At 41.0% G+C, this 27,115-nt stretch overlaps 1 protein-coding gene across 1 annotated transcript in view; it reads left to right on the top strand.

Moving 5' to 3' along the window:
• Positions 1 to 27,115, top strand: part of RBM45 (RNA binding motif protein 45) — a 95,928-nt gene that overhangs the window by 4,656 nt on the left and 64,157 nt on the right. Inside the window, 3 exon segments of the mRNA XM_030210623.1 lie at positions 11,277 to 11,411; positions 20,220 to 20,346; positions 21,055 to 21,171. Coding sequence (XP_030066483.1) covers positions 11,277 to 11,411; positions 20,220 to 20,346; positions 21,055 to 21,171 — 379 coding nt within the window.

The following is a 27,115-nucleotide window of genomic DNA, read 5'->3' as shown; positions in this document are numbered from 1 at the left end:
AACATCCAAAGAACTGCAGGCCTCTCTAGCCTCAGCTAAAGTCAGTGTTCATGACTCCACAATAAGAAAGAGCCTGGGCAAAAATGGGATTCATGAGAGAGTACAGCAGCACAGAGAGGGTCAAAGCTCAAACGATACAAAACAAACAAGCACCAGGAGCCTCCAAAATAGGGATAGATCTGTAATTTCATAGACCCAACAGAGCGCCTGCGTCAGTGGTCATTTAAACTGGTTCCATACAAAATGCACCCGATTCAAGAGTGAAGGTTATAAACCTAACTTAGGGGTAAGGGCTATTGTGACAACCAAAGGTGTTATGTCTTCTAGCACTCCAAGTCTGTGTTCTCCCAAAGAATGACGGCAAACCAATGTTTTGAGAGAATGCTGACATGGAATGCTAGAACACCTGCTTGCCTACCCCAATAACATATTGACATTTTGTTAAACGTCAGTGGTAGGGTTTCAAAATCCTTGTCAATCTCTTGAATACTGAACCTCTCCCAGTATTCCCATTTTAATGATAAATAACAATGGCACACCAGCAGATAATGCATGAGGTGATGGTTCGGTAATATGTAAAATCATACATTTGTACCAGAAAAATGCACCAGCTAAAAATCAATGGGCAAACTACTAAAATTAGCCCTTTCCACTTTAAATTCTATTACCTTTGGTTCACCAGCGCTAGAATGTAGCATCTGTGACAGTGATGTTATACTTGAAGATACAAAATGTGTATTTTTTGATGATGTGAGAGTCTGTCATTAAAAGTGGAAGTGTAGGATTTCGTTGATAACATTGCCAGTGCAGCCGTTGTGCCATGATTTTTAACTTTCTTTTATTGTTATGTCAAAAACTTAGTGATTGATTCAGAACTGTTGCCATATTTAACAACTTCCATGCCATCTAACTGTCACATCTGTGGCCGTGACCACCATCAGACTTACCTTATTTCTGGGGGTCAGCTTCTAAGCTGGCTTCTGCCTATCATTTCTGGAGTAGTTTTCCTTCTGTGTGCTGGCTGCTTCTAGCATGGCTTTAATTACTCCACTCTACTGCACCTGGGGGTGCTGCCTGAGTTAGCTCTACTACTACTACTACTACTACTATTTAGCATTTCTATAGCGCTACAAGGCGTACGCAGCGCTGCACAAACATAGAAGAAAGACAGTCCCTGCTCAAAGAGCTTTCAATCTAATAGACAAAAAATAAAGTAATCAAATCAATTAATGTGTACAGGAAGGAGGAGGGTAGGTGGAGGCGAGTGGTTAAGAGTCAAAAGCAATGTTAAAGAGGTGGGCTTTCAGTCTAGATTTAAAGGTGGCCAAGGATGGGGTAAGACGTAGGGGCTCGGGAAGTTTATTCCAGGCGTAGGGTGCAGTGAGACAGAAGGCGCGAAGTCTGGAGTTGGCAGTAGTGGAGAAGGGGACAGATAAGAAGGATTTATCCATGGAGCGGAGTGCATGGGAAGGGGTGTAGAGAAGGACGAGTGTGGAGAGATACTGGGGAGCAGCAGAGTGAGTACATTTATAGGTTAGTAGAAGAAGTTTGAACAGGATGCGAAAACGGATAGGGAGCCAGTGAAGCGACTTGAGGAGAGGGGTAGTATGAGTAAAGCGACCCTGGCGGAAGACGAGACGGGCAGCAGAGTTTTGAACCGATTGGAGAGGGGAGAGGTGACTAAGTGGGAGGCCAGCAAGAAGCAGATTGCAGTAGTCTAAACGAGAGGTGACAAGCATGTGGACGAGGGTTTTGGTAGAGTGCCCGGAAAGAAAGGGGCGGATTTTACGGATGTTGTAAAGAAAGAAACGACAGGTCTTGGCGATCTGCTGGATATGAGCAGAGAAGGAGAGAGAAGAGTCAAAGATGACCCCAAGGTTCCGAGCTGAGGAGACAGGGAGAATGAGAGAGCCATCAACAGAAATAGAAAACGGGGGGAGTGGGGAGGTGTCTCCAGCCTGGCTCTGTTTGCTCCTCTGTGCTGCACCTAGGTATTCTAAGTCTCTCTATGTTCTGTGTGCGCTCTGCCTGCTCCTTGGTTTGTGCTCCTCTCACCCGCTGGTGGCCAGAGCCAGTGGCTGCCATAGTTTGTCTTGCTGTTCCTACCCTTTCCAGACTGTAGCCCAGTCCGGTCCGGTTCTTCCAGGCTGCCAGACTTGTCTCTCTTGTTTGTGCCTGGACAGCCTCCGTAGTTGCTTACTGATGGCTGCAGCTGCTCCTCAGGTGTTGAAGGGCTTTATTAATCACTTAGAGACTGCAGCCTGAGTAGTTGCACACATAAAAATCTTATATGAACCAAAAAAAAATGAGACATAAAATATGGCATATCTCAAATGCCATCATGCTAATAACAAACACAAAAAATTATGTAAATGCATACAAAGCATGGTTTTATATGTACATACATGGGTGTTAATGAAATCTGAAACAAACTAACCTTGTGGCTAATGACGATGATAAAATATGATCATCATGGTTATGCTTTTGATGTTTTATGATATCTTATATCTTATAGTTGTTCCTCTTTTTGCATATCATATCTATGTATATTTTATTCATGTATTCATTTACTGTTTTTGTTTATAGACTCCTGATGTAGGCCACCTGGCCGAAACACAACGTTGTGTCGAGTCATTTTTAATGTGGAATTGTGTTATTATTTGTTTGAATATTATTAAATTTTGTTTATTTCAAACTTAACTTCAGGTCCAATTATTGGATAGCCTGGTTCATATTCCCACCTTTTTGTTTGCACATCAGAAAAGAGTGCCACATCTTCAAAGATATGTTCTTAGCTTGGTTTTCCCTGTATGTTTCACAGACATTCTTTCCATCCTTAATAACTCATGCATCAGGTCTCACCATAGTGAAGTTGAGCAGTTTCTCTGCTATCCTTTGTGTCAGCAGACATTTTTTGGCAGTAAGACGTTCTTTTCTAATAAACAGGTTATTTGCACTAGAGCCCAAGGAAAGCTCCTCCCCAATATGTCCAAGAGGCACCCTCCAGTTTCCTTTCGATCCTGACCTTCATTATAGTAGATGTATGGCCTCCTACCTTCTCCAAAACTGTGCATGGTAACGTAGTTAGTGACGACAGAAAAAGACCTGAATGGTCCATCCAGTTTGCCCAACAGTCACATTCATTCTCAATTTTAGATTAAATCAACAATGAATGTGATTTTTTTATACTTGATCATGGTCTTTCTTTGTTGTTTCTGGGACATAGACCATAGAAGTCCGCCCAGCTCTGTCCTTGTGTTCCAACTACTGGAGTTGCTGTCAAATCTTATCCAAATCTGTCTTGTCATTTGCAGGACACAGACCATAAAAGCCTGCCCAGCACTGTCTCATGTTCCAAATTACTGGAGTTTCCATTGAAGCTGTCACCATCCTATCCTAAACTGGATTGCTATATGCGGCACTCAGACCATACAAACCATCTAAGCACCACTTGATATTTAAACACATATGCTACCCTTTAAGGTTGTTGTTTTTTTTAAATGCCATTCATTTTCTAATACTCTGTGTTCATCCCACGCCATTTTGAATTCTGCCACAGTTTTTTTCTTCTCCGCCTCGCCATGAAAAAGAATTTTCTGACATTACTCCTAAGTGTACCACCCCACAACCTCAATTTATGTTCTCTAGTGTTACCATTTTCCCTTCTCTGGAAAATTTCTGTTTCTATACTAATACCTTTCAAGTGTTTAAACATCTATATCAGATCTTCCCTGTGTCTCCTCTCCTCTAGGATATACGTATCTCATGTCTTCCAGTCTCTTCTCATGTCTTTTGGTGCAATCCCTATATCATTTTTGTCATCTTCCTCTGAACTGCTTCAAGGCTTCTTACATCTTTAGCAAGATATGGCCTCCAAAACTGAACGCAATACTCCAGGTGGGGCCTCACCAACGATTTGTAAAGGGGCATCAACACCTCTTTTCTCCTGCTGGCTATACCTCTCTCTAAACAATCTAGCATCCTTCTGGCTACAGCCACCGCCTTGTCACACTGTTTTGTCACCCTCAGATCCTCAGATATTATCACCCCGAGATCCCTCTCCCTGTCTGCGCATATCTGCTTCTCACTTGGAGTTTTACTCCCTAAGTGCATCGCTCTGCACTTCTTTGCATTGAATTTTAATTGCCAAACATTAAACTATTCTTCTAACTTTTGTAGATCCTTTTTCATGCTTTCCATACCCTCCGTGGTATCCACTCTGTTATAAATCTTGGTATTATCCGTAAAAAGGCAACCCTTGCCTTCTAACCCTTTGACAATGTCGCTCACAAATATATTGAACAGAATCGGCCCAAGGACCGATTCTTGAGGCACTCCGCTTCTCACCTTTCCTTCCTCCAAGTGAATTCCATTAACCATCTCTCTCTGACATCTGTGCGTCAACCAGTGTGATCCAGTTCACCGCTTTGAGGTATATTTTCAAAGCACTTAGCCTTCCAAAGTTCCATAGGTTTCTGTGGAACTTTGGAAGGCTAAGTGCTTTGAAAATATGCCTCTTTGGGTACTAACTTCAGCCTGTCAGGTTTATTCAAGAGCCTTCTATGAGGAACCGTGTCAAAGGATTTGCTGAAATCTAAGTAGGTTACATCTAGAGCACGTCCCCGATCCAATTCTCTGGTCACCCAGTCAAAGAATTCAATCAGATTCGTTTGGCATGATTTACCTTTGGTAAAACCATGTCTCGGATCCTGTAACCTATTGGATTCCAGGAAATTCTCTATCCTTTCCTTCAGCATTGCTTCCATTACTTTTTCAATAACCAAAGTGAGGCTTACCAGCATGTAGTTTCCAGCTTCTTCTCTGTCACCACTTTTGTGAAGAGGGACCACATCCGCTCTTCTCCAGTCCCACGGATCCTCCTCCATCTCCGAGGATTTATTAAACAAATCTTTGAGGACCCGCCAGAACTTTTCTGAGCTCCCTCAGTATCCTGCGATGGATCACATCCGGTCTCACGGCTTTGTCCACCTTTAAATTTTCATGTTCATAAACATTTTCTTTTGTAAATGGTGCTATATCCACTCCATTCTCATATGTACCTTTGCCAGTCAATCGTGGTCTGTTTCTAGGATTTTCTTCCATGAACACAGAACAGAAGTATTTGTTTAGCACATTTGTTTTTTCCTCCTCATTCTCCACATTGCGGTTCACAGCATCTTTCAGTCTCACAATTACATTTTTAGTCTTTCTCCTTTCACTAATATACCTGTAAAAAAAATTCTTGTCGCCCCTCCTTACATTTTTAGCCATTTGTTCTCCGCTTGCACTTTTGCGAGACGTATATCTCTCTTGGCTTCTTTCAGTTTCATCCGGTACTCCTCTGTGTTCCTCTTCTTGAATTTTCCTGTATTTCATGAACGCCAACTCTTTAGCCTTTATTTTTTCAGCCACTTGCTTGGGGAACCATATTGGTTTTCTTTTTCTCTTACTCTTATTTACTCTCCTTACATAAAGGTTAGTAACCATATTTATAATTCCTTTCAGCCTAGAACACTGCCTTTCTACTTCTCGTATATCCTCCCAGCCCATCAGCTCTTTCTTCAGGAATTCCCCCATTTTACTAAAGTCAGCATGTTTGAAATCCAGGACTGAGTTTTGAGTGGCTGTTTGCTTTTGATGATCACTGCTGCCCAGGTGGGCACCCACTCGGTCATTAGACACACTTTCCCCATTTGTGAGCATCAGGTCCAGTGTCGCTCCCTCTCTTGTTGGTTCCATCAGCATTTGTCTGAGCAATTAACAGGCATTCCCATGCACAATGTAGAAAGGCGCCTTCAGAGTTGTATGCATAAGTAGAAATCACAACACTTTTGCTGTTCTTGGATGCATCCTATGTAGAATCTCAAAATAAATTTCTTGCAGTAGGGCACTTTCTAGTAATTCCTCCTCCCCCCCCCCCCCCCCACCACCCACATCCACCTACAATCACCCAGCACATAAGGTAGGTGAACTATACAGCGTAGGTAAAATGGCATTACAATAAGTATTCCAATACAGCACCGGAGGCCAAATAGACCCGAAAACATTCTGGCCGCAGATATACAATAACTAATGGACAGCACAAACGGACTCCACACACTATCTCACAGGATGGGATAAAAGATGCAGACGCATACTAGATGAAATAGCACCCTTACAAACAAGAACCTCACGTAGACATAACTCTACACCACGGTTCAACGATGAACTGAAAACATTAAAAACACAATCCAGGAAACTCGAACGAGCGTGGAAAAAAAAAAAAGATGAACACACTCTCAATGCATGGAAACAGATACAAAGAAAATACAAATATGAAATAAGACAACCCAAAAGGACATACTATAAAATTAAAATAGGGCCTGACTACAAAGACATGAAGAAACTATACCAACTTGTGAACAAACTACTAGACACTACAGCGGTCACCACAACCAATATAGACATTCCATCTGCAGACAAACTTGCTAAATACGTCAATGAAAAAATTACAAGCCTACGCAACACGCTACCTCAGGACAATACCGATATCGAAAACTTCATCAATAGTTTGGATCCAGGAGAATACCCAGCTGACCGAACTTGGTCAAACTTCACTCTTCTCACCGCTGAAACAGTCACCCAGGCGATCAAAAGATTCTCTAACACCCACTGTAAATTGGATACCTGCCCCAGCTACCGAATAAAATCCACCCCTGACCGCTTCATAACAGACCTCACATCCCACCTAAACTGCATGCTTCAACAAGGTCTCTTCCCTAAGGAAAACGGCAACATCCTACTCACCCCAATACCAAAAGACACCAAGAAAAATACAAAAGAAATCACCAACTACCGTCCAGTAGCATCTATCCCACTGGTAATCAAATTGATGGAAAGCATGGTAATCAAGCAACTTACTGATTATATAAACAAATTCACAATATTACATGAATCACAATCAGGATTTCACCCCCTCCATAGCACTGAAACAGTACTAATTACTCTCTTCAAGCAAGAAATAGCAACAGGTAAAAGCATACTTCTCCAATTCGACATGTCCAGTGCATTCAACATGGTAAACCATAATATACTACTAAGACTCCTAGACTACATCGGGATTGGAGGAAATATACTTAGTTGGATCAAGGGTTTCCTAACCACTAGAACATATCAAGTGAAATCAAATTCAAACATATCATCACTATGGAAAGCAGACTGCGGAGTACCTCAAAGATCACCACTATCACCGATCCTCTTCAACCTAATGATGACCCCACTAGCCAAGTCCTTATCCAACCAAGGTCTTAACCCTTTCATCTATGCAGACGATGTCACAATATACATTCCTTACAAACACGATCAGACAGAAATCACCAACAAAATGAAGCTCAGCTTGAACATCATGGACTCATGGGCAAATGCATTTCAACTAAAATTTAATATAGAAAAAACACACTGTCTCATCCTTTCATCTCAATACAATACCCTCCTTATCTCAGATAGCCTGAAAATTCTCGGTGTAACAATCGATCGTAACCTCACACTAGAGAACCAAGTGAAATCTACAACAAAGAAAATGTTCCACTCAATGTGGAAACTCAAACACATGAAACTATTCTTCCCGAGGGAAACATTTCGCAACTTGATACAATCAGTGGTACTAAGCCATGTAGACTACTGCAACGGAATTTATGCAGGATGCAAAGAACAAATTATAAAGAAACTTCAGACCGCTCAAAACACGGCAGCCAGGCTTATATTTGGAAAAACGCGATTCGAAAGTGCCAAACCCCTCTCAGAAAAATTGCACTGGCTCCCAATCAGAGAATGTATTGCTTTCAAAATCTGCACCCTGGTTCATAAAATTATCTACGGCGAGGCCCCGAGATACATGTCAAACCTCATCAACCTACCCATCAGAAATACAACCAGATGAACACGAACATATCTAAGCCTCCACTACCCAAGCTGCAAAGGACTGAAATACAAATCAACCTATGCATCCAGCTTTTCCTACATAAGCACACAACTATGGAACTCACTAACAAAAGCCATGAAAAGAATGTATAACCACCTAAACTTCCGAAAATCACTAAAAACTTACCTGTTCAAAAAGGCATATCCTACCGACCCTACTTAAATACCTGAACCCTGCAACACTACGAACCAAAGCACATAATGGACATAACGTAACTCTTCCTCCTTACGATTCCCTAATATGTTTGTTCCACATGAACCTTATTCTACTTTAACGTCACTGTGTAACTGTTTATACCGGAATTGGCGAACACCTTTACGGTACTGTGTAAGCCACATTGAGCCTGCAAATAGGTGGGAAAATGTGGGATACAAATGTAATAAATAAAATAAATAGTGTACATATAAAAAGTATTAAGAAAATACAAATCAATCAGAAATTAACTGTTTTTATTCTTTTTTTTTTTTTTTAATTTGTAGAAGTCTTTTTTGAAAATTACAAAGATACATCATAAAGTAAGCTTACAGATCAAGAGGCATCAATTATCTAGCCAAACAAAGCTGCTACACCCCTGAACATGAAGCTGAGCAACAGCTAATAAAACTGCTTTTATTCTTTTATAGATCCATTGCCGAATGTGTTTCAGCCAATGCCTGCCTCATGGGTCTTACTAAGATGAAAATCATGCAGGTAGAACAAATCAATAGCCTTCTCCAGGCTCAATGCCCAGAAGAAAGGAAAGGTGCTCAGGAAAGGCAGCTCCAGTGCTTCCTTGTTTGTTTGTTTTTTTGTTTGTTTGTTTTTTTTAGAATTCACCTTGCCAGTCCATGGCTGTGAAAGAAATTAAAAACATCATCACTCACAGGGAACACTTCAAATACTCTGTGCAGGACCTCACTGTAGAGTATTTGTAAGCAGGCTTATGTTGGACTAACTTAAATGAGGATTGTGATGCTTGTGTTATTTGATTTTAAATGTTTTTAAATACTGTTTGATTAAGAAAGAATAAAAGCAGTGAATACCTGGTCAGTTTTGTATTTTCGTTTACTACTTTATCCATACATTATTATATTTATATGTATTTTATGTTTGTATTTATTTGAATATTGTTTATTGTAGCTCCATTTTACCTGCACTTTGTGGTTTACCTTATTTGTGCGATGGTTTTTGCCTCTGTTGCATGTTTGTTACTAAAATGAGAATGATGACCCTTCATAAATCCTTTATAATATCCTGTCCTCTTTCCAATTCTCTTTGGGGCCAGACCTGATCAAACTCCAAGGCCTCAAATGTCTTTCTGCTAGCCAACAATGCCGTCGTATGACACATCTCCTGCAAATACTGAAACCTCTCTTTCCCTCCTAACTCGTATTTTTCCCATAAGCTATGAAAAGTAAGCAGCTTTGCTTCCCTTTCCTCCAGGATGTGCTTCAGTAGCTTTATTCCCTTGAAAACCTGGCTGCTGAATTATGTACTGTCCAGTCCTGGAGACATCTCCATTGCCCAGTTTAGGCATATAACATGAACATTGAGGTGCTAACCTAAACCTCTTCTTTACAATCCCTCAAGCTCAGTGCGCCAATTTAACCAATGTGTTCCTCAACCACAGTGGCAGCACTCCAGTCTTTGCTTTTAATGTGAAGGGTAGACTATATGGCTTTACTAATTGCTTCTCTGTTTCCAGATCACAGAATTCTGGGTTCCCATTCCATTTCATATCTGACACTTTCAAAACCTCTGGCAACCTTTGAAGTAACTACAACCATTTGGACCAAAGGACCTCTTAACTGATTGCACCCTTGCCCCCCTCCCAATATATCTGACCCAGTGCTAGATAGTACCAATCCTAAAACTTAGGGATCCCTCTGCTCTTTTAAAAGACCCCCCCCCCCCCCAAACCCCTCCTGCAACTGAGGATTTCCCTCTGTTGACCTTTAGCTCTGAGAAAGTAGCAAACTCTCTCAGATGGCCAAGCACCCAATTTAAAGGCTTGTGCAGGTCCATTAGTGCCACCAGCAGATCATCCACAAATATGAGCATGTTGAACTCACATTTGCCCAGCCGAATTCCCTTCACCTTATTATCCTGTAATATCCAAGTTCCTGCCTGCAGTGATGTATGAGATTTTTCTTTTTCTCCAGGCTACTAAAAAAAAAAAAAAAAGGAAAAATTAAGTGTAAATTGAAAATGAAGGTTTAACATAGCATAACAATATAATTTATATTCCGCCGTTGACCTCACGGTTCTACGGAGATTACAGCATAGAAACTGGGCATTACCAGGAAGATACATTATCAACAAAAGAAATAAATACAATCAAGTTACCTCATATGTTACCCTCTAAAATTCAGAACATAATTCCAGGTTGAAACAGCATGGGGTAGCTGTGCTGGAGCCAACAGAGTAAAGCTCTTCAGAAACCAACTGTGTCAGTACCTGGGTTCCATCCGGCAGGTTCACAGGGACTTATGAGTCTGGAGGTCTGGACAACAGCCTCACTGTATTTAGTAACTGTTTATTGCAAATCTTGGTGGTAAGACATGGGGAAAGGGGGCCAAAGGAGCTGGGTTTCGGATTAAGTATGGGAATTTGTATGTTCATCTACCCAGGATGGAGGAGAACCAGCTAGGAAAATAAAACCTGACTTGGATCAGGGATGATAGTCTATGAATACATCGGCTACATACTGTATGAAATCAAGGTATCTGTTTTGGATTGTATGGGTTTAGTAATGCTTTGGTAGCCAAGAAGAGCATTACAACCGCAACCTGAAAATTGACTATGAATTCCTCCTGTACTAGATTAAACTGTACAAGAGAATCAGCTTTTTTTTCTTGGCTCCGTCATTATGGAATATTCTTCTGCATAGTTTGTAGACTGAGGTGCGATTGGATTGCTTCAAAAAGGGATTACATACTTTTTTTTTACAAGTTAGCTTTTTTTGGGATCATGACTGGCTTGAAAAGTCTGGTTTTATATTGTATTTGGAAAGTTTATGATGTGAGTATTGGAAATTTTTGTATGTGTTTTAATTTTTACGTTTTATTCTATTTTTATGTGAAATGGTTATATTTAAAGCTGGATCACTGATATGAACTGCTTTGATTTGGTTTTTACCTAGAAGGGCAGTGTATCAAGTCACAAATAAATAAAGCAGGCAACTTCAGTAACAGGGAAATGGGCTACATCCTTGCAGTTTGGATAGGAGTAACTAGGCTGATGATAGAAAGGCTATTTGTATATTTTTTCTGCTGTCACCTCAGTATTAAGTGCTGTTCATGTAAGTGGTTTTCTAAACTTCCAAATGTCGTTGAAGGTTTTTATCGCACAGTCTCGGTCTTCTGGGAGCCACAGAGATGTTGAAGATGAAGAGCTTACACGAATCTTCGTCATGATTCCAAAATCCTATACTGAGGAAGATCTGAGAGAAAATTTAAGGTAAAATATGTTTGTCACAGGTTATTTTATTTTTATAGAGTGCTGTCCATCATCTTCAGAAAACGCAGAACTTTCCTTCTCTAAAGAGAAAGCAGAGAGGCTGATATTCAAAGGGTTTAGGTTCTTGACTTGGAGGCGGATATAGAAAGCAGTGTGTTTTAGCTGCTGACCGCATGCAGTGTTCCTGCAAAAGAATTTGCCGCTGTATGCATGCAGATTACTGCTGTCTTAAAATGGCAGCAGTAATCTGCATCACATTGCCAAATGTCACCCTTCCTGTTAGTGCCTGAGCTGCATTCAGCTCAGGCACTGACAGGAAGGGTGACATATTACAAAAAAAAAAATTGCCGACGATCTGCATCGGCCCATGGACAACCTCCCTCCTGCCTGACTCGGCCCATTCCCTCCCGCCCCCAACCAATATTTAAAAAAAAAATAAAATCCCTGTATACAACTATGAAGGCTATCGAATCAATTTAACTACTCTTCCCAATCCAAATTTGCAACACTAAGCAGATCCAAGGAGCCTGGACTCAAAATGGCTCCAGTGGATCTACCACAAGCAGAAAAATACATCACTCCCTACCTCACTTATTCCCCCCCCCCCCCCCCTTTCACCTCGATAAAACAGAGGGTTGAGCTACCAAGGATCTTGTATTAGTGGGTAGAATGCTCAGATCATTGAGTATTAAACTTCTGGCTCTGGGAGATAGACTTTGGATATAATAATCCCAAATTAATAAAAAGTGTTTTTGACGTTTATAAGTGTAACAAGCTCCTGGGAGCTGATTCCTCCATTGCCAGGGTGGATCAGCCTTCATCCAGTGATTGAAAATGCACTTCTCCACTGTTGTTGCCTGGTTTATTAACCATTTAGCCTTTTACTGGAGACACCATACAAATCCATTTTCCCAAACAAAATATCTAATGGTGTGAACTGAAAATTATGTTTTACGAAGGCGCCATAAATAATATATATGTCCTACCAGTAAGCTTTAATTCTTTCACATCCCCAAAGTGCATGCAAGCATGTATTATTTGTATGATGAAATTTTGAGCATAGTGGTGTTTCTAATTTCTCCCAGATTTGATTCAAAACAATTTAATCCCTGGTGTCTAGAGGCACCCGCCTACCCGAACCCACCTGATATACCTTATAAGAGAAGCAGGAGTGATGCTCACTCCTGCTTCTGGCACAGAACAAGGTCTGCGACAAACACAGAAGAAAACAAACCTTCACACTGCTAAAGCCAAAGCACAAAGTAACAGTGAAGGAGACAAGATGGATCTTTACATCATCCATCTTGTCTCCTTCACTGTTACTTTGTGCTTTGACAGAACAAGTTGCTGCCATTTTTCAAGATGGCAGCGCCAGAGACAGAGCAAGTGAGCTTCACTCCTCCCTTTCCTATAAGGTATGCTGGGTGGCTTTGGGTTGGCTGTGGGAGGGTGCCACTAGACACAAGGGACTTAATGTTTTTTTTACTTTGGGGGGAGGGGCACTACACAAGGACATTTTTTGAACTGCGGGGAGGGAGGGGGAGAGGGTCAGCTTGTGTCGGGGGGGGGGGGGGGGGGGCGCATGCAGACATTCAGGGCAGGGAGGTCGGGTTGGGGGGAGAAGGTGCTGGTAGACACCCACTCCTCTCAACCAACCTTTCTGTGCTTCCCCAGACTCTGGCATACATTTTCTCACAGTACTTATGTAGCTAAAGCTTTTTTTTTTTTTTTCATGCCATGGGATAGCAAATGCAGTGCATTTGCATTCATTTCATTGCACATGTTATCAGGGTTTCAGTGCGAGTTAACACCTGTGCTGAAACCCTTTCTGCATTGCCAGCTCATGGTAAGATTGTGTTTAAACCTGCAGTGACCACACAGGAAGCTTTCTGCATTGACCTCTTTGAGAGTTAGACTCATAAATTGACGACTTGGAAAATGTACTACTGCTCAGTGCCTATAATAATAATCTCCTAGATTCATTAAGCTGCTATATTTTGCCCCTAAAAAAATGGGTGGCAACAGGAGCAGATTTAGGGCAGGGAAAACAATTTGGAGCTTAATATTCATTTTCAGCACTAAGCACCTAAGGGGTCCTTTTAGTAAGCTGCAGCAAAAAGTGGTCTTATTGCACCGTTACAAAGGTGTTTCCCGCGTGCTAAGGCCATTTTTTTGCTGCAGCCATAAAAATGGCATTTTTCTGTTTTTGTGTTAATGGTCATGCCCAACTATAACTGTACTAACTGATTATTGCAGCAATGCCCCCTTTCCACCCCCTGATATGTCCCTTAAAAAAAAAAATTTTTAGTTTACAGTTATGCATGCTATTTAGCAGCTTAGGACCCCTAAATTAGGCTCCCAATTTTAACATAGTAGATGACGACAAATAAAGACCTGTATTGTCCATCCAATCTTCCCAACAAGGTAAACTCATACCATGAGGTATGGTATGATACTACATATGTATACTTGATCTATCCTTGCCATTTTCAGGGCACAGACCGTGAACATCTTCCCAGCACTGTCCTTGTTTTCCACCTTCTGTAGTTGTGATCAGGCACAGCAAAAAGGCAAATGAATGAATGGCAGGTCTAAATTTAGGGGCCTGAGTATTAAAGGGCATATTTCCTACAGACAAAGGAAAAATATTTCTCATGCCTGTTCCTAAGAACCCCAAGGCTAGCATGAGTAAAGTATCTAATTATAGGCCAGTGGCCTCCATATCACTGCTAGAGTCACCTTTGAACTGTGTGCCCTTATTTATCAAATTTTAGTTTGTCTTCTACCTGGTTATATGCAACACTTGCTGCAGTTACATCACGTAATGCCCATCCTGTGTTGAGAGACTATTTGCTTCTCCATTTTCCGAATTGTAAGAATCTCCATTACAAATCAATTCATGATGCTAGTTTATCATACCAAGCTACTAAGCAACCTCTTCAACCTAATGATGACACCCTTGGCCAGGTTACTATCCAATCAAAACCTCAATCCACACATATACGCAGATGACGTCATGATCAACCAAAGCTTCCAAATCATGCATTCATGGGTGGATGCATTTCAGTTGAATCTTAATGCCAAAAAAACATAATGTCTCATACTTACTTCACAACACAAGCAAATTTACCACCATAACCACACCAAACTTCTCCCTTCCCGCTTCAGACACCTTGAAAATTCTTGGAGTTACCATTGATCGAAATCTTACACTTGAAAGTCATGTGAAGAATACAACTAAGAAGATGTTCCATTCGATGTGGAAACTTAAAAGCGTAAGACCTTTCTTCCCAAGGATCATCTTTCGCAATCTGGTATAGTCAATGGTGCTAAGTCACCTAGATTATGGCAATGCACTTTACGCTGGTTGTAAAGAACAGATTATCAAGAAACTTCAAACAGCCCAGAACACTGCAGCCAGACTCATATTTGGAAAAACAAAATACGAAAGTGCAAAACCCCTAAGAGAAAAGTTACACTGGCTTGCACTTAAAGAATGTATCGCGTTCAAGGTATGCACTCTAGTTCATAAAATCATTCACGGAGAAGCCCTGACCTACATGCTAGACCTGGTGGACTTGCCACCCAGGAATGCTAAAAGATCATCCCGCACATTCCTTAATCTTCACTTTCCTAGCTGTAAAGGTCTAAAGTACAGGCTAACACATGCGTCCAGCTTTTCCTACATGTGTACGCAGTTGTGGAACGCCTTACCGCTTAACCTAAAAACAATTTACAAACTAATCAACTTTCGTAAATCTCTGAAGACCTATCTCTTCAACAAGACATACCACAACGATCAAGAACTGTAAATGTACCACATCATCACTTTACCTTATATTCTGAACTGCTTTCTTCCTATATCTGTTTGCTTAATTCTATTATGTCATCCATGATCTCTAAGCAACACCAATTGTTATCTTCTACTCTGGAATGGCGAATGCCATAACGGAGCATTGTAAGCCACATTGAGCCTGCAAATAGGTGGGAAAATGTGGGATACAAATGCAACAAATAAATAAATTCCCTCCCAAAGTCAGAGTGGAGGAGTGGCCTAGTGGTTAGGGTGGTGGACTTTGGTCCTGGGGAACTGAGGAACTGAGTTCGATTCCCACTTCAGGCACAGGCAGCTCCTTGTGACTCTGGGCAAGTCACTTAACCCTCCATTGCCCCATGTAAGCCGCATTGAGCCTGCCGTGAGTGGGAAAGTGCGGGGTACAAATGTAACAACAACAAAAAAAAAAACAAATTAGATGTGTTTCTGAATAGCTAAAATTTTGTACATTATAGACAGCATTTTTTTTTAGTGAATTCCTATGCTGCTTAGGTATTTAAATGTTTCTGTCATATCTCCCCTCCCCTGCCTTTCTTCCAAAGTATACATATTGAGATCTTTGTCCTCACACAGTTTATGATGAAGACCACTCACCATTTCAGTAGCCACCGTCTGGACCGAATCCATCCTGCTTATATCTTTTTGAAGGTGCAGTCTCCAGAATTCTACACAGTATTCTAAATGAGGTCTCACTAGAGAAGCATTAATGTCCAGGGGATGGTTTGAGTTTTCAGAGATGATGTTAGTTGCTAGGGAGAAAAAAGCAAGGTTAAGAGTGAAAAAATTTGAAACTGCAGATAACAGAAACTAAGGGCTTACACAAAAGCAAGGGAGCTTCAGTCAACACTTAAGGAGCTCACTAACTTTCAGTAAAGCTGAGCACCCTATGAATGGCAGAGGTAATTGCATCAGCTTGAACGACAAAGAGAGAGAAAACAAACCAGATAAGATGCTAGCCTATAAACTTAAGCACGGACAAGGGTTGAATTTTGTAGCCAAGATACATAGGAAGGGACATTGTGAATGAGTCAGAGGTAATTGATCACAGCTTTTCCCAGTTTTTTCCAGTTTGAGGAGGAGGGGAGGAGCACCAAATGGGATCAAGCATACTTGGTGACGGTTAACCTTCCAGACATGTATTAGGAAGGAGAACATATCTAGAGCCAAACTCTTAGCAGAAGATATTTATTTATTTATTTGTTGCATTTGTACCCCACATTTTCCCACCTATTCGCGGGCTCAATGTAGCTTACATAGTGCCGTCAGGGGTGTTTGCCCAGTCAGTGGATGACAGGTGCAAGGTTGTGTAGTGATCGTATGAGGTATAAGTGGAGGGTCGGAATGGATGAAGATTGCGTGATGTCCTGTTCGATCATAGTCATGCTGTGTTGGTAGGTGAAGAGGGTTACATCACTTGCTCGTAACCTTTATCTTGTCTTCCTCTCTTCAATAGACCCTTTCCCTATGTGTCCTTCTGTCTGTCCTACCCTTATCCTTATTGGTCCTGTCTGTCTGTCCTGATTTAGATTGTAAGCTCTTTTGAGCAGGGACTGTCTTTTCTTCATGTTCAATTGTGAAGCGCTGCGTACGACTGGTAGCGCTATAGAAATGATTTATAGTAGTAGTTATACAAGGGCATCATCACCTCCTTTTTCCTACTGGCTATTCCTCTCTCTCTCTGCACCTGAGCATCCTTTTAGATTTTGCCATCGCCTTTTCTACCTATTTGGCCACCTTAGGATCATCACATACAATCATACCCAAGTCTTGCTCCTCTTTCATGCATAAACCCCATAAACTGTACAGTTCTCTTGGGTTTTTGCATCTCAGATGCACAACCCTGCATTTTTTAGCGTTAAATCTAAGCTGCCAAATTCCAGACCATTCCTATAGCTTCGCTAAGTCCTTCCTCATGTTATCCACACCATCGGGGGTTGTCTACCCTATTGTAGATTTTGGTGTCATCCGCAAAGATGCAAACCTTACCAGACAACCCTTCAGCAATATCGCTTACATTACAAAAATGTTAAAGAGAACTGACTCAAGAACCGAACCTTGCATCACCTCATTGGTAACATCCTTTTCCTCAGAATGAACTCCATTTACCATTACTCTCTGTCGCCATCCACTCAAGTAGTTCCTAACCCAGTCAGTCACTTTAGGGCCCATACTGAGGGTACTCAGTTTATTTATTAGTTGTCTATGAGGAACCATGTCAAAGGCTGCTAAAATCTAAATACACCACATCTAACGCTCTCCCTCAATCCAACTCTTTTGTTCACCCAATCAAAGAAATTAATCAGATTTGTCTGACAAAGACCTGTCTCTAGTGAACCCATGTTGCCTCAGGTCCTGTAATCCATTGGATTCCAAAACCTTTACTATTCTTTATTTTAAAAGTGTTCCAGTCAATATACTTAGCACAGAAGTCAGACTTACTGGCCTGTAGTTCCCAGCCTCTTCCTTATTTCCACTTTTGTGGAGAGGGATCACATCTGCTCTTCTCCAGTCCTCCAGAATCACTCCTAACTCTAGAGAAGCATTGTAAAAATGAAGTGAAAAGTTTGTGTGATAAATTTTGAGGGCATGCCTAGCATTGGTTGCAGTTTTTGCACAGGGCAGACATTTACCATACTACATTGGTGCATAGGGCCAGATTCTATAAGCGGCACCTAGATTTAGGCACAGTATATAGAATATGCTTAGTTGATACCCAGCGCCTAAAACTGCACACCTCCATTTATACCAGTAAAAATGTGGCATAAATCCCCTCGCATAGATTTATGCGCACTGGGCCATATTCTATAACTACGCGTGTAAATTTTGGAATGCCCATTTCCCTTCCCCTTTTGAACTGCGCAGTTCATTACAGAATACGCTTAGCGAGTTGTGCATGTAACTTCTAATTATTGCCAGTTAGTGCTCATTGCTTGTTAAGTGCTGTTATCAGTTCTGGTTAGTTTGTTAAGCCAATTAAGTTATGCACGCTGTTATAGAATACACCTGGATTTCAGTGCAGATCTCTAGGCACACTGTATAGAATCCAGCATAGTGTGTAACTGCATCCACATTATCTGCATGTAGTTGTGGCCCACTACTTAAAAAAAAAAAGAAAAGATCATCCCCACCCCAATTGAGCATCCAGATCACTCCTCTCTCCCCTAGCACTCAACAGGGGTGTCTCTGGTGGGTTAGTGGAGAGGGCAGGAAAAAACCTGCCCCATTGCTGGCCTATATTCAAAATGGCAGCTTTGACTTCTAGGGGTAGTCTTAACGATCCTACTGCTAGGGATCCAGCTGTCAAAGACTTCAGAATAATTCATTCTCATATTTATTGTGCTTGTGGTTGCGTAGACTTATTTCTGAATAAACAGTCTGTTACTTTACAAGCCATGAGTTTTTCTCTTGAGTGCATCAGAGCTTTCAGCATCTACCTTTTCTTCCCAGCTTCTGCCTGAATATGTGCATGTAATAAAATTGACCCAGAACTAACAAGGAAAGATCCAAAACATAGTTGGTTTAAATGTCCTTGTAACAAAACTCAAAACAATTCTAACATCATATTGGGATAATTATTTTATGGATTGAGTGTTATGATTAGCTACACCGAGTATATATACATTTAGAATTAGCATGTTTTTGATACTCTTTACATTAATTTGTACACTGGTCTTCTTTTGTTCGCCATTTTGTATGATTTTTTCGGAAACAAAAATAAAAGAATTGTTTTGAGTTTTATTATAAGGTCATTTGAACTGATTGGTTTTTTGGATCATTGAGCGTGTGCATGACAGTGCTGCAGGATGAGTCAACAATCATTCCACCATTTCAGATCACACCCAGAGAAGCAGTAGAGGAGACACAGTGCGGGAGGATGGGTCAACGATCGTCCCACTTGTTCAGATCACACCCAGAGAGGCAGTAGTAGAGGCGCAGTGCAGAACAGAAGCATCTGTCATCTCTTTCAGTTGGGGCAGATTTGAGCTGCATACCCTGCTCTGTGCTTCCACTAAGAACTAGAGGAAATTCTCTTGGATACTCAATTTTGCTAATGTATAGTAATGGAAAGTGCCCCAGCCTGTCGGTACATTATTGACTCTAATAGACAGGTGCTCCCTATTCAGCCCTAGCTTTGGTTCCAGTCTTTTGCAGTCACTAACCATATCTCATTGTAGAGATGTGGTTTGTTGTTAGTCTCGACTACTTTAACATCATCTACTCAGGCTTACCTCGTTCTGCTGTCAAAAAGACTACAGAATACAGCTATAAGATTACTATGCCACACCCATTGCACCGATCACACAACCCCTTTACTAAAACAACATCACTGGCTCATGTACAAAATTGCTCTGTTGACATTTAAGGCTTTTAAGATGGGTGTCCCTGATTATCCCTTTGCAGTGATTTGTCTCTCAGGAGCTTCAAAGCAAATTTGAAAGCCTGGCTATTCAGGGAAGCCTTTGACCAGGAATCTCTGTCAGAATGTAGGGTCAAAAAATTAATGTATTTTTCTCTCTGTGTGTTACTGCTCCTTCTTTGAGTGATTGCTTTTCTTTCCTATCATTAAATGGTGTTCCTTTTCTTTTTCTATTATATTATTAGTTTGTACTCCATTCTGCTCTGCCTTGGTAGCTAGGACAATTTATCAAGTCCAATAAACTATAACTAGAACAGAGAGCTTCCCAGACTGTGGGTCAGGAGCCCAGATGGGGTCATGACCTGGGTGCATTCTCCATAGGTTCATCATTATTCTGCATCTCTGGGGAAGGTTACACAATTTTATTTGTCCACGTTCATGGGATTGCGGCCACAAAAAGATTGGTAAGCACTTTTGTAGAGTTCAGTTCTAGACCTGGAGGAAATGGGAACTCTTCACTCCTGAAGAAGGGACCTGTTTGATTATCATAGCTCACAAATGGCATCATCCTTTCTTTTCTCTGTACTGACATACAGGTTTATTTATCACAGCTCTCTCTGTCTATGCAGGTGCATGGAGACATTGAATATTGCAGTATTATCAAGAACAAAGCCACCGGTGAGAGTAAAGGTTTGGGTTATGTGAGGTATCTGAAGCCATCTCAAGCTGCGTTGGCCATAGAGAACTGTGACAAATGTAAGAATATTAACATCTTCCCTCAAGTTATTTGTTAAATATTTGCTTCAGCTCCAAACAGTGGTAACTCCTGCCAGTATTCCACAATATCCTATAGTAGATGCCTTTCACAGTATCTCAGTGGAGATGAAGAAGTTTAAATATAGGGTTTAAATTGACAGAAGTATGGAACAGGTGTAGTGGACCCTTAATGTTGGATCAGCAGATAAAAGTGAAGACCTTGCAGAGTCTGTAGCAGAGCATAAAGTAGGGAAACAAAGCAGACCACATGAGCTTGGTGCTGTTTATGGTCACTTTGTACATTTCTGTCACTATGGATTACCTGGGCTATCTTGGCTAAGGGTGGAGGTACATTGGATTTGCTGCTTGGGAAGGTCTTGCCTCAATATGCCTGGTCCATGCTTGGCCTGCGGCTGGGCTGCCAGTGTATGTGCGCCTCATTTTACTGTTGTCTACCAAAGCTGGTGCAGACTGAAACTTGGACTGGCTCAGACAGTGTGATATGTGGGTGTGGACCTGTGAACAAAAATGTAATGCTGGACTGAGGAGGCTGGCTCTCTATAATCATAAGGACCCTCAGAAAAACGGGTATAGGTAGAAAGAACTAATTCTTTGTGGGAGTTTTCTCTGAGCAGTACTGAATCTGTAGAAGTAGATGGTGTGTTATAGTATGAAACAGGTACTGAGAGTCCTTTTTCTTGTTTGAAGGTTATAAAGCAATCTTAGCTGAGCCAAAGAAAGCAATTACTTCAGAGAATGACCATTACAGCAGCTTGCGATCTGAGACGATGGGACATGAGCATGGAGCTGGGACATATCTTTTTGGTAGGCAGTGTTGTTTACTTTCCTCTTTTTCATTGTACAATATAATAGCTTTCCAGGTCAGTTTTGAGTACCTTCAGAATGGTAGCCCAGGAGATACTGCTAAATATGTCCAAGTGGTTTATAAGTGGTGATAATTCTTGTGTGTAATGGAGAAAAAACCTCTGTAACCCTGGTCCAAATATTGTAATCTTGTGACCCACGGGGTGAACTCTTTATCAGCAAAAACCCTCCAATCTTCTTTATCATTAACACTTTAAATTTCTAAATCGTGTGTGTAAATTGTGCATCTGCCATTTTTACATTGACGCATAAGCCTGTAACACTTATCTTAGTCGTCCGACGGGGTCTTGTTTCACCGTATAGGCTTTGTCAAGGAGACCAGCCTCGTGCTTATGCTGGTATCTGCAATGATTGAAACCACAATAAAAGACCATCCTCCGGACTTATCAGTGTCTTAGTTGTTAGCAAATCAGCAGTAATACTCCCTGCAGCATAGTATTTATATTTTAAATGTCAGAGTAATATCAACTTACTTGGATGCAGCTTAAATTCTCTCTGCTGTTCCAAACAGTCTGCTCAGAAATGGCGCCTAAATTTATAGACGCTCATTAATGCAAAGCGACGTCACTGGTTCAAAATGTTTAAAGGGATAGCCTCAACCTGAAGGCAATCCTTTTTTAAAAAAATGTTGCCCATTGTATAATCGTATTGAGTCCCTTTGGTTCCAAGGATTTTAACCTAAAGATCCATCGCTGCTCCAATTGTAGGAGATGTTAAGCTTTATCTCCCCCTCTAATATCTGACTTAATTTGATCAATTACAAAACAATGGAATTCAAAGAATTCATGTTTAGTAGCAGTGCAATGTGCTGTCAAAGGGGAACCTAGTTGTTTACGTTTTAGGCAAGATTTGTGTTCTATTAAACGAGTGTGTAGTTGCCGAGTGGTTTTTCCCACATACAACTTACAGCAGGGACTTTGCAATACATACACAACATGATCAGAACTACAATTTGTATAGGAGTTGATGGAATACTTTTTTAGATCCACAGGATTGATAAACTCGTCACCCTCTTTCGTGATGATTCACGTGCTTCATCCACCACATCTGAAATGACCTTTGGGTCCTATGGTATTCAAATTTGATCTTAATTGTGCTGGACTGAGTTTTTCTTTTAGATGTGTTCCTCTGGAATACGCTTTACGTAACTTGTTTTTTGTAAACAAAGGATGAGTCTGTATGATCCAGTTTTTTTCTAACCCCACCTCTTCACTGCCCCTTGTAAATTTCAAGATGAATGTTTCAAAACTATTATTACTCTCACCAGCTTGATTGTCCAACAATAGATAATTCCGCTCGCTGTACTTGGCTCTAGTGTATGCTTGCCTGACAACTGCAGTCGGATACCTTCTGTCTTCCAAATTGTGTATAAGATCTTTCGCTTGTGACTTAAAGTCCTTTTTGTCTGTACAGTTCCTTCTGTACCTCAAAAGTTGTGCGTAAGGAAGACTGTTCTTCAAGGTTCTTGGGTGACAACTGGCATATTGCAAGTGTATTCCTGTCCGTTGTTTTTTTGAATACAGTCGTCTTCCAGTTGTTTCCATTTCTTTGAATGTTTATATCCAGAAAATGGATATTGCTGGTGGAAATTTCATATGTGAATTGTATTTCGGCACACCTGCTGTTAAGCCATTCAACGAACAGTTTGAGACTGTTATCATCCCCTTTCCAGATCAAGAACACGTCATCAATGTACCACAGCCATATGATTGTTGATTTTCTGTGGACATGTCGTGAGCCACTTATCCTCATAATCCGCTATGAATAAATTCGCCACTGTTGGCGCAAATGTGGCGCCCATCGCTATCCCCAAGGTCTGTAAATAAAATTGTTTTTTGCCGATGAAGAGTTCACCCCGTGGGTCACAAGATTACAATATTTTGACCGGGGTTACAGAGGCTTTTTCCTCCATTACACACAAGAATTATCGTCACTTATAAACCACTTGGACATATTTAGCAGCATTTCTATACAATATTGTGGTTTAGTCCTCAGTTAAGTGAAAAGCCCAGGAGATACTACATTCTCTGCAGCAGGTAACTTCCACTAAGGCCTCTTGTGATCTTATTGCCAGCCTCCATATATTTACTCTGTAGCTCTGATGTTTGTTTTTCACCCTTTTCTAATATCGGTGTCAAATTGCTAATATGGACAAAGAGCAGAAGAGGCCCCCAAGCACACCAAGAAGAAACAAAATACAAAAATTGGGGGTAGGCCAATTGAGTCTATTCTGCTTAGATGTCAAAAGCTCATTTGGTTTGATATAAATAAAGAAATACTCTTGCATTGGAATTCAATTGGTTTACCCCCAATTTTATGTCACATTGTTAATGTCCTGTCAGTTATCCTGACTGCAGTATTGTTTTGACTTTGCTACCCTGTCATCCCCACAATCCCTAATTTTACAAGCATCAGCAGTTCATTACTGGGTCCGTACTGATAATATACAGATAGGTGAGATATGTAACTACAGTATATGAAAAATTTTTGACCTGGTTAGTTGAAAATAGGTTGGTATTAAAGTTGCATGAGACTTGGTTTCTCATTGTAAATAGAATCCCTAGATTAGAATTGCCTAGTGTTCTGGATCTTGGCCATTTTGCTATCCCAATTGTCATAAAACTAATTTTTTTCATATTCACTGTTGATAAGATCCGGTGTTCTTTAACCTATGTGTCTTGAGATGTCTAAAAAAAAACAATAACAACTAATCTTCCCAATTTTTGATTACTGTAATTCACTGTTCTGAGGATTGCCATTTGTTACTCTGAGTACTTCAGTGTCCCCAAAAGGCAGTACCATGATATAGAGCACACAGCGTTTGTGTTACTTTTACTATACTGGCTTTGTTATATATCATGCCTACTCTAAAACTGTGGACTTTTAATTTTTAAAGCATCACGTGGCCCAGCTTCCTCATTCCTTCATTAAATTGCTACCAGCTGGCCCACCGAATAAGAACTTCCTCTTAAGGTTTCCTCTTTGTCCCTAACGAGAAAGGTAGCAAAGAAGATCCGTGTAAACCCTCTTCCTCATTTGTGGGTCCTTGGCTATGGAATTCACCACTACTAGACATTGAAGTGTATTTTCAAAGCACTTAGACTTACAAAGTTCCATAGTAACCTATGGAACTTTGTAAGTCTGAGTGCTTTGAAAAGGAGCCCTTATAGTGCTTTGAAAATACTCCTCAATGTCTGGCTAAAGACTGACTTATCCTTTTGGAAACAAATCAAAACCACACTATTTCAGCAGGTCTAGTCATGAGTGCATTTGAGCCCTGCGACTGTAGGATGATATTACTTCATTCAGGACTCAACAAATTCTGGGCACCAGGTTGCCATGAATCCTAGAGATTGCACCCTAGCACCTTGGATTTCTTCCCCCTTGAGTTTTGTGGGGTTTTTTTAATATGCCAGTGGTAGAAACAGATGATCCTCTGTGATCTCTATTGCACAACTTAGCTCAAGTTTGGGCCAAGGGGTGTTGTACGATTTGAAGTTTTGTAAGATTTGAGGCTGTGAAACCAGCTCAAGAGTTCCTTCATGGCGCTGCTCAAAATGAGAGCTGAGTCATGTTGTCCAGGTGGAAGAGGCTCACTTGTTTCAGCAGAAGGGAAAGAGCCATGTTGGACATCAAGGTGATAGGGAAATAGACTAAAACATTTTCAGGTCACAAAACACATCTTGGAATCCCTATGGATTGAAATTCCATGTGTAAAGAGGAAAAGGATAGTGATAGGAGTGTACTACTGTTCACCTGGCCAGGATGAATAGATGTAGACATGTTATCAGAAATTAGGGAGGCTAACAAACTGGGGAACACAATAATAATGGGTGATTTCAATTACACCAATATTGACTGGGTAAATGTAACATCAGGGCTTGCTAGGGAGGTAAAATTCCTTGACAAAATCAAGGAGTGCTTTATGGAGCAGCTGGTTCAGGAGCCAACAAGAGGAGGAAAAATTCTAGACCTTGTCCTTAGTGGAGCACATGATCTGGTGCAGGAGGTAGTGGTGCTGGGGCCACTTAATAACAGTGATCATAATATGATCAGATTTGATATCAGCTCTGGAGTAAGTACACACAGGAAATACAGTTTGTTAGCATTTAGCTTTCAAAAAGGAGACTATGATAAAATGAGAAGATCGGTCGAAAAAAAAACTTAGAGGAGCATCTGTGAAGGTCAAAATTTTACATCAGGCGTGGATGCTGTTCAGAAATCCAGGCCAGTTATATTCCATTTATTAAAAAAGGTGGAAGGAAGGCCAAATGACAGCCAGCATGGTTAAAAAGTGAGGTGAAGGAAGCTATTAGAGGTAAAAGAAAATCCTTCAGAAAATGGAAGAAGTATCCGACTGAAAATAATAAGAAATACAAGGAATGGCAAGTCAAATGCAAAGCGCTGATAAGGAAGGCAAAGAGAGACTTTGAAAAAAAGATTGCATTGGAAGCAAAACACACATAGTAAAAACATTTTTAGGTATATTAGAAGCAAGAAGCTAGCAAAAGAATCAGTTGGACCGCTAGATGACGACAAGGTCATAGCAGAGAGATTAAATGAATTCTTTGCTTCTGTCTTCAGCAAGGAAGATTTGGGAGATACCGGTGCCAGAAATGGCATTCAAAGCTGATAAGGCAGAGAAACAGAATCAAATATCTGTAAACCTGGAAGATGTATTGGTGCAATTTGACAAATTGAAGAGTAGCAAATCGCCTGGACCTGATAGTATTCATCCCAGAATACTGTTAGTTAGAAATATATAATTTATCTTTAAAATCAAGCATGGTACCAGAAGATTGGAGGGTGGCCAATGTAACACCAATTTTTAACAAAAAGTTCCAGAGGTGATCCAGGAAATTATAGACCGGTGAGCCTGACATTGGTGCCTGGCAAAATGGTAGAGACCATAATAAAGAACAAAATTACAGAGCATATTGAAAAGCACAGATTAAGGAGACAAAGCCAACATGGATTTAGTGAAGAGAAATCTTGCCTCACAAATCTACATTTCTTTGAAGGAATGAACAGACATGTGGATAAAGGTGAGATGGTTGATATTGTGTATCTGGATTTTCAAAGTACCTCATGAAAGATTCCAGAGGAAATTGGAGAGTCATGGGCTATGAGGGTAGTGTTCTATTGTGCATTAAAAACTGGTTAAATGATAGAAAACAGAGAGTAGGGTTAAATGGTCAGTATTCTCAATGGAGAAGGGTAGATAGTGGGGTTCAGCTGTTTTTTAACATATTTATTATAAATGATCTAGAGATGGGAGTAACTAGTGAGGTAATTAAATTCGTTGACAACACAAACAGGCTTATTTTCGAAAGAGAAGGGCGCCCATCTTTCGACACAAATCGGGAGATGGTCGCCCAAATCGGCATAATTGAAAGCCGATTTTGGGCGTCCTCAACTGCTTTCCGTCGTGGGGACGACCAAAGTTCACAGGGACGTGTTGGAAGCGTAGCAAGGCGGGACTGCGGCATGCCTAACACATGGGCGTCCTCGACCGATAATGGAAAAAAGAAGGGCGTCCCTGACGAGCACTTGGGCGACTTGGGCCATTTTTTTTTACAACCAAGCCTCAAAAAGGTGCCTGAATTGACCAGATGACAACCGGGGGGAATCGGGGATGACCTCCCCTTACTCCCCCAGTGGTCACCAACCCCCTCCCACCCTAAAAAAAAACGTTTTATATATTTTTTGCCAGCCTCAAATGTCATACCCAGCTCCATAACAGTATGCAGGTCCCTGGCGCAGTTTTAGTGGGTGCAGTGCACTTCAGGCCCATTCCCCCCCTCCCCCCCCCGTTACACTTGTGGTGGTAAATGTGAGCCCTTCATAACCCACTGTACCCACATGTAGGTGCCCCCCTTCACCC

The sequence above is a fragment of the Microcaecilia unicolor genome, chromosome 7, assembly GCF_901765095.1.
Source record: "Microcaecilia unicolor chromosome 7, aMicUni1.1, whole genome shotgun sequence".
Lineage (NCBI taxonomy): Eukaryota > Metazoa > Chordata > Amphibia > Gymnophiona > Siphonopidae > Microcaecilia > Microcaecilia unicolor.
This window is presented reverse-complemented; position numbering and strand designations above follow the sequence as displayed.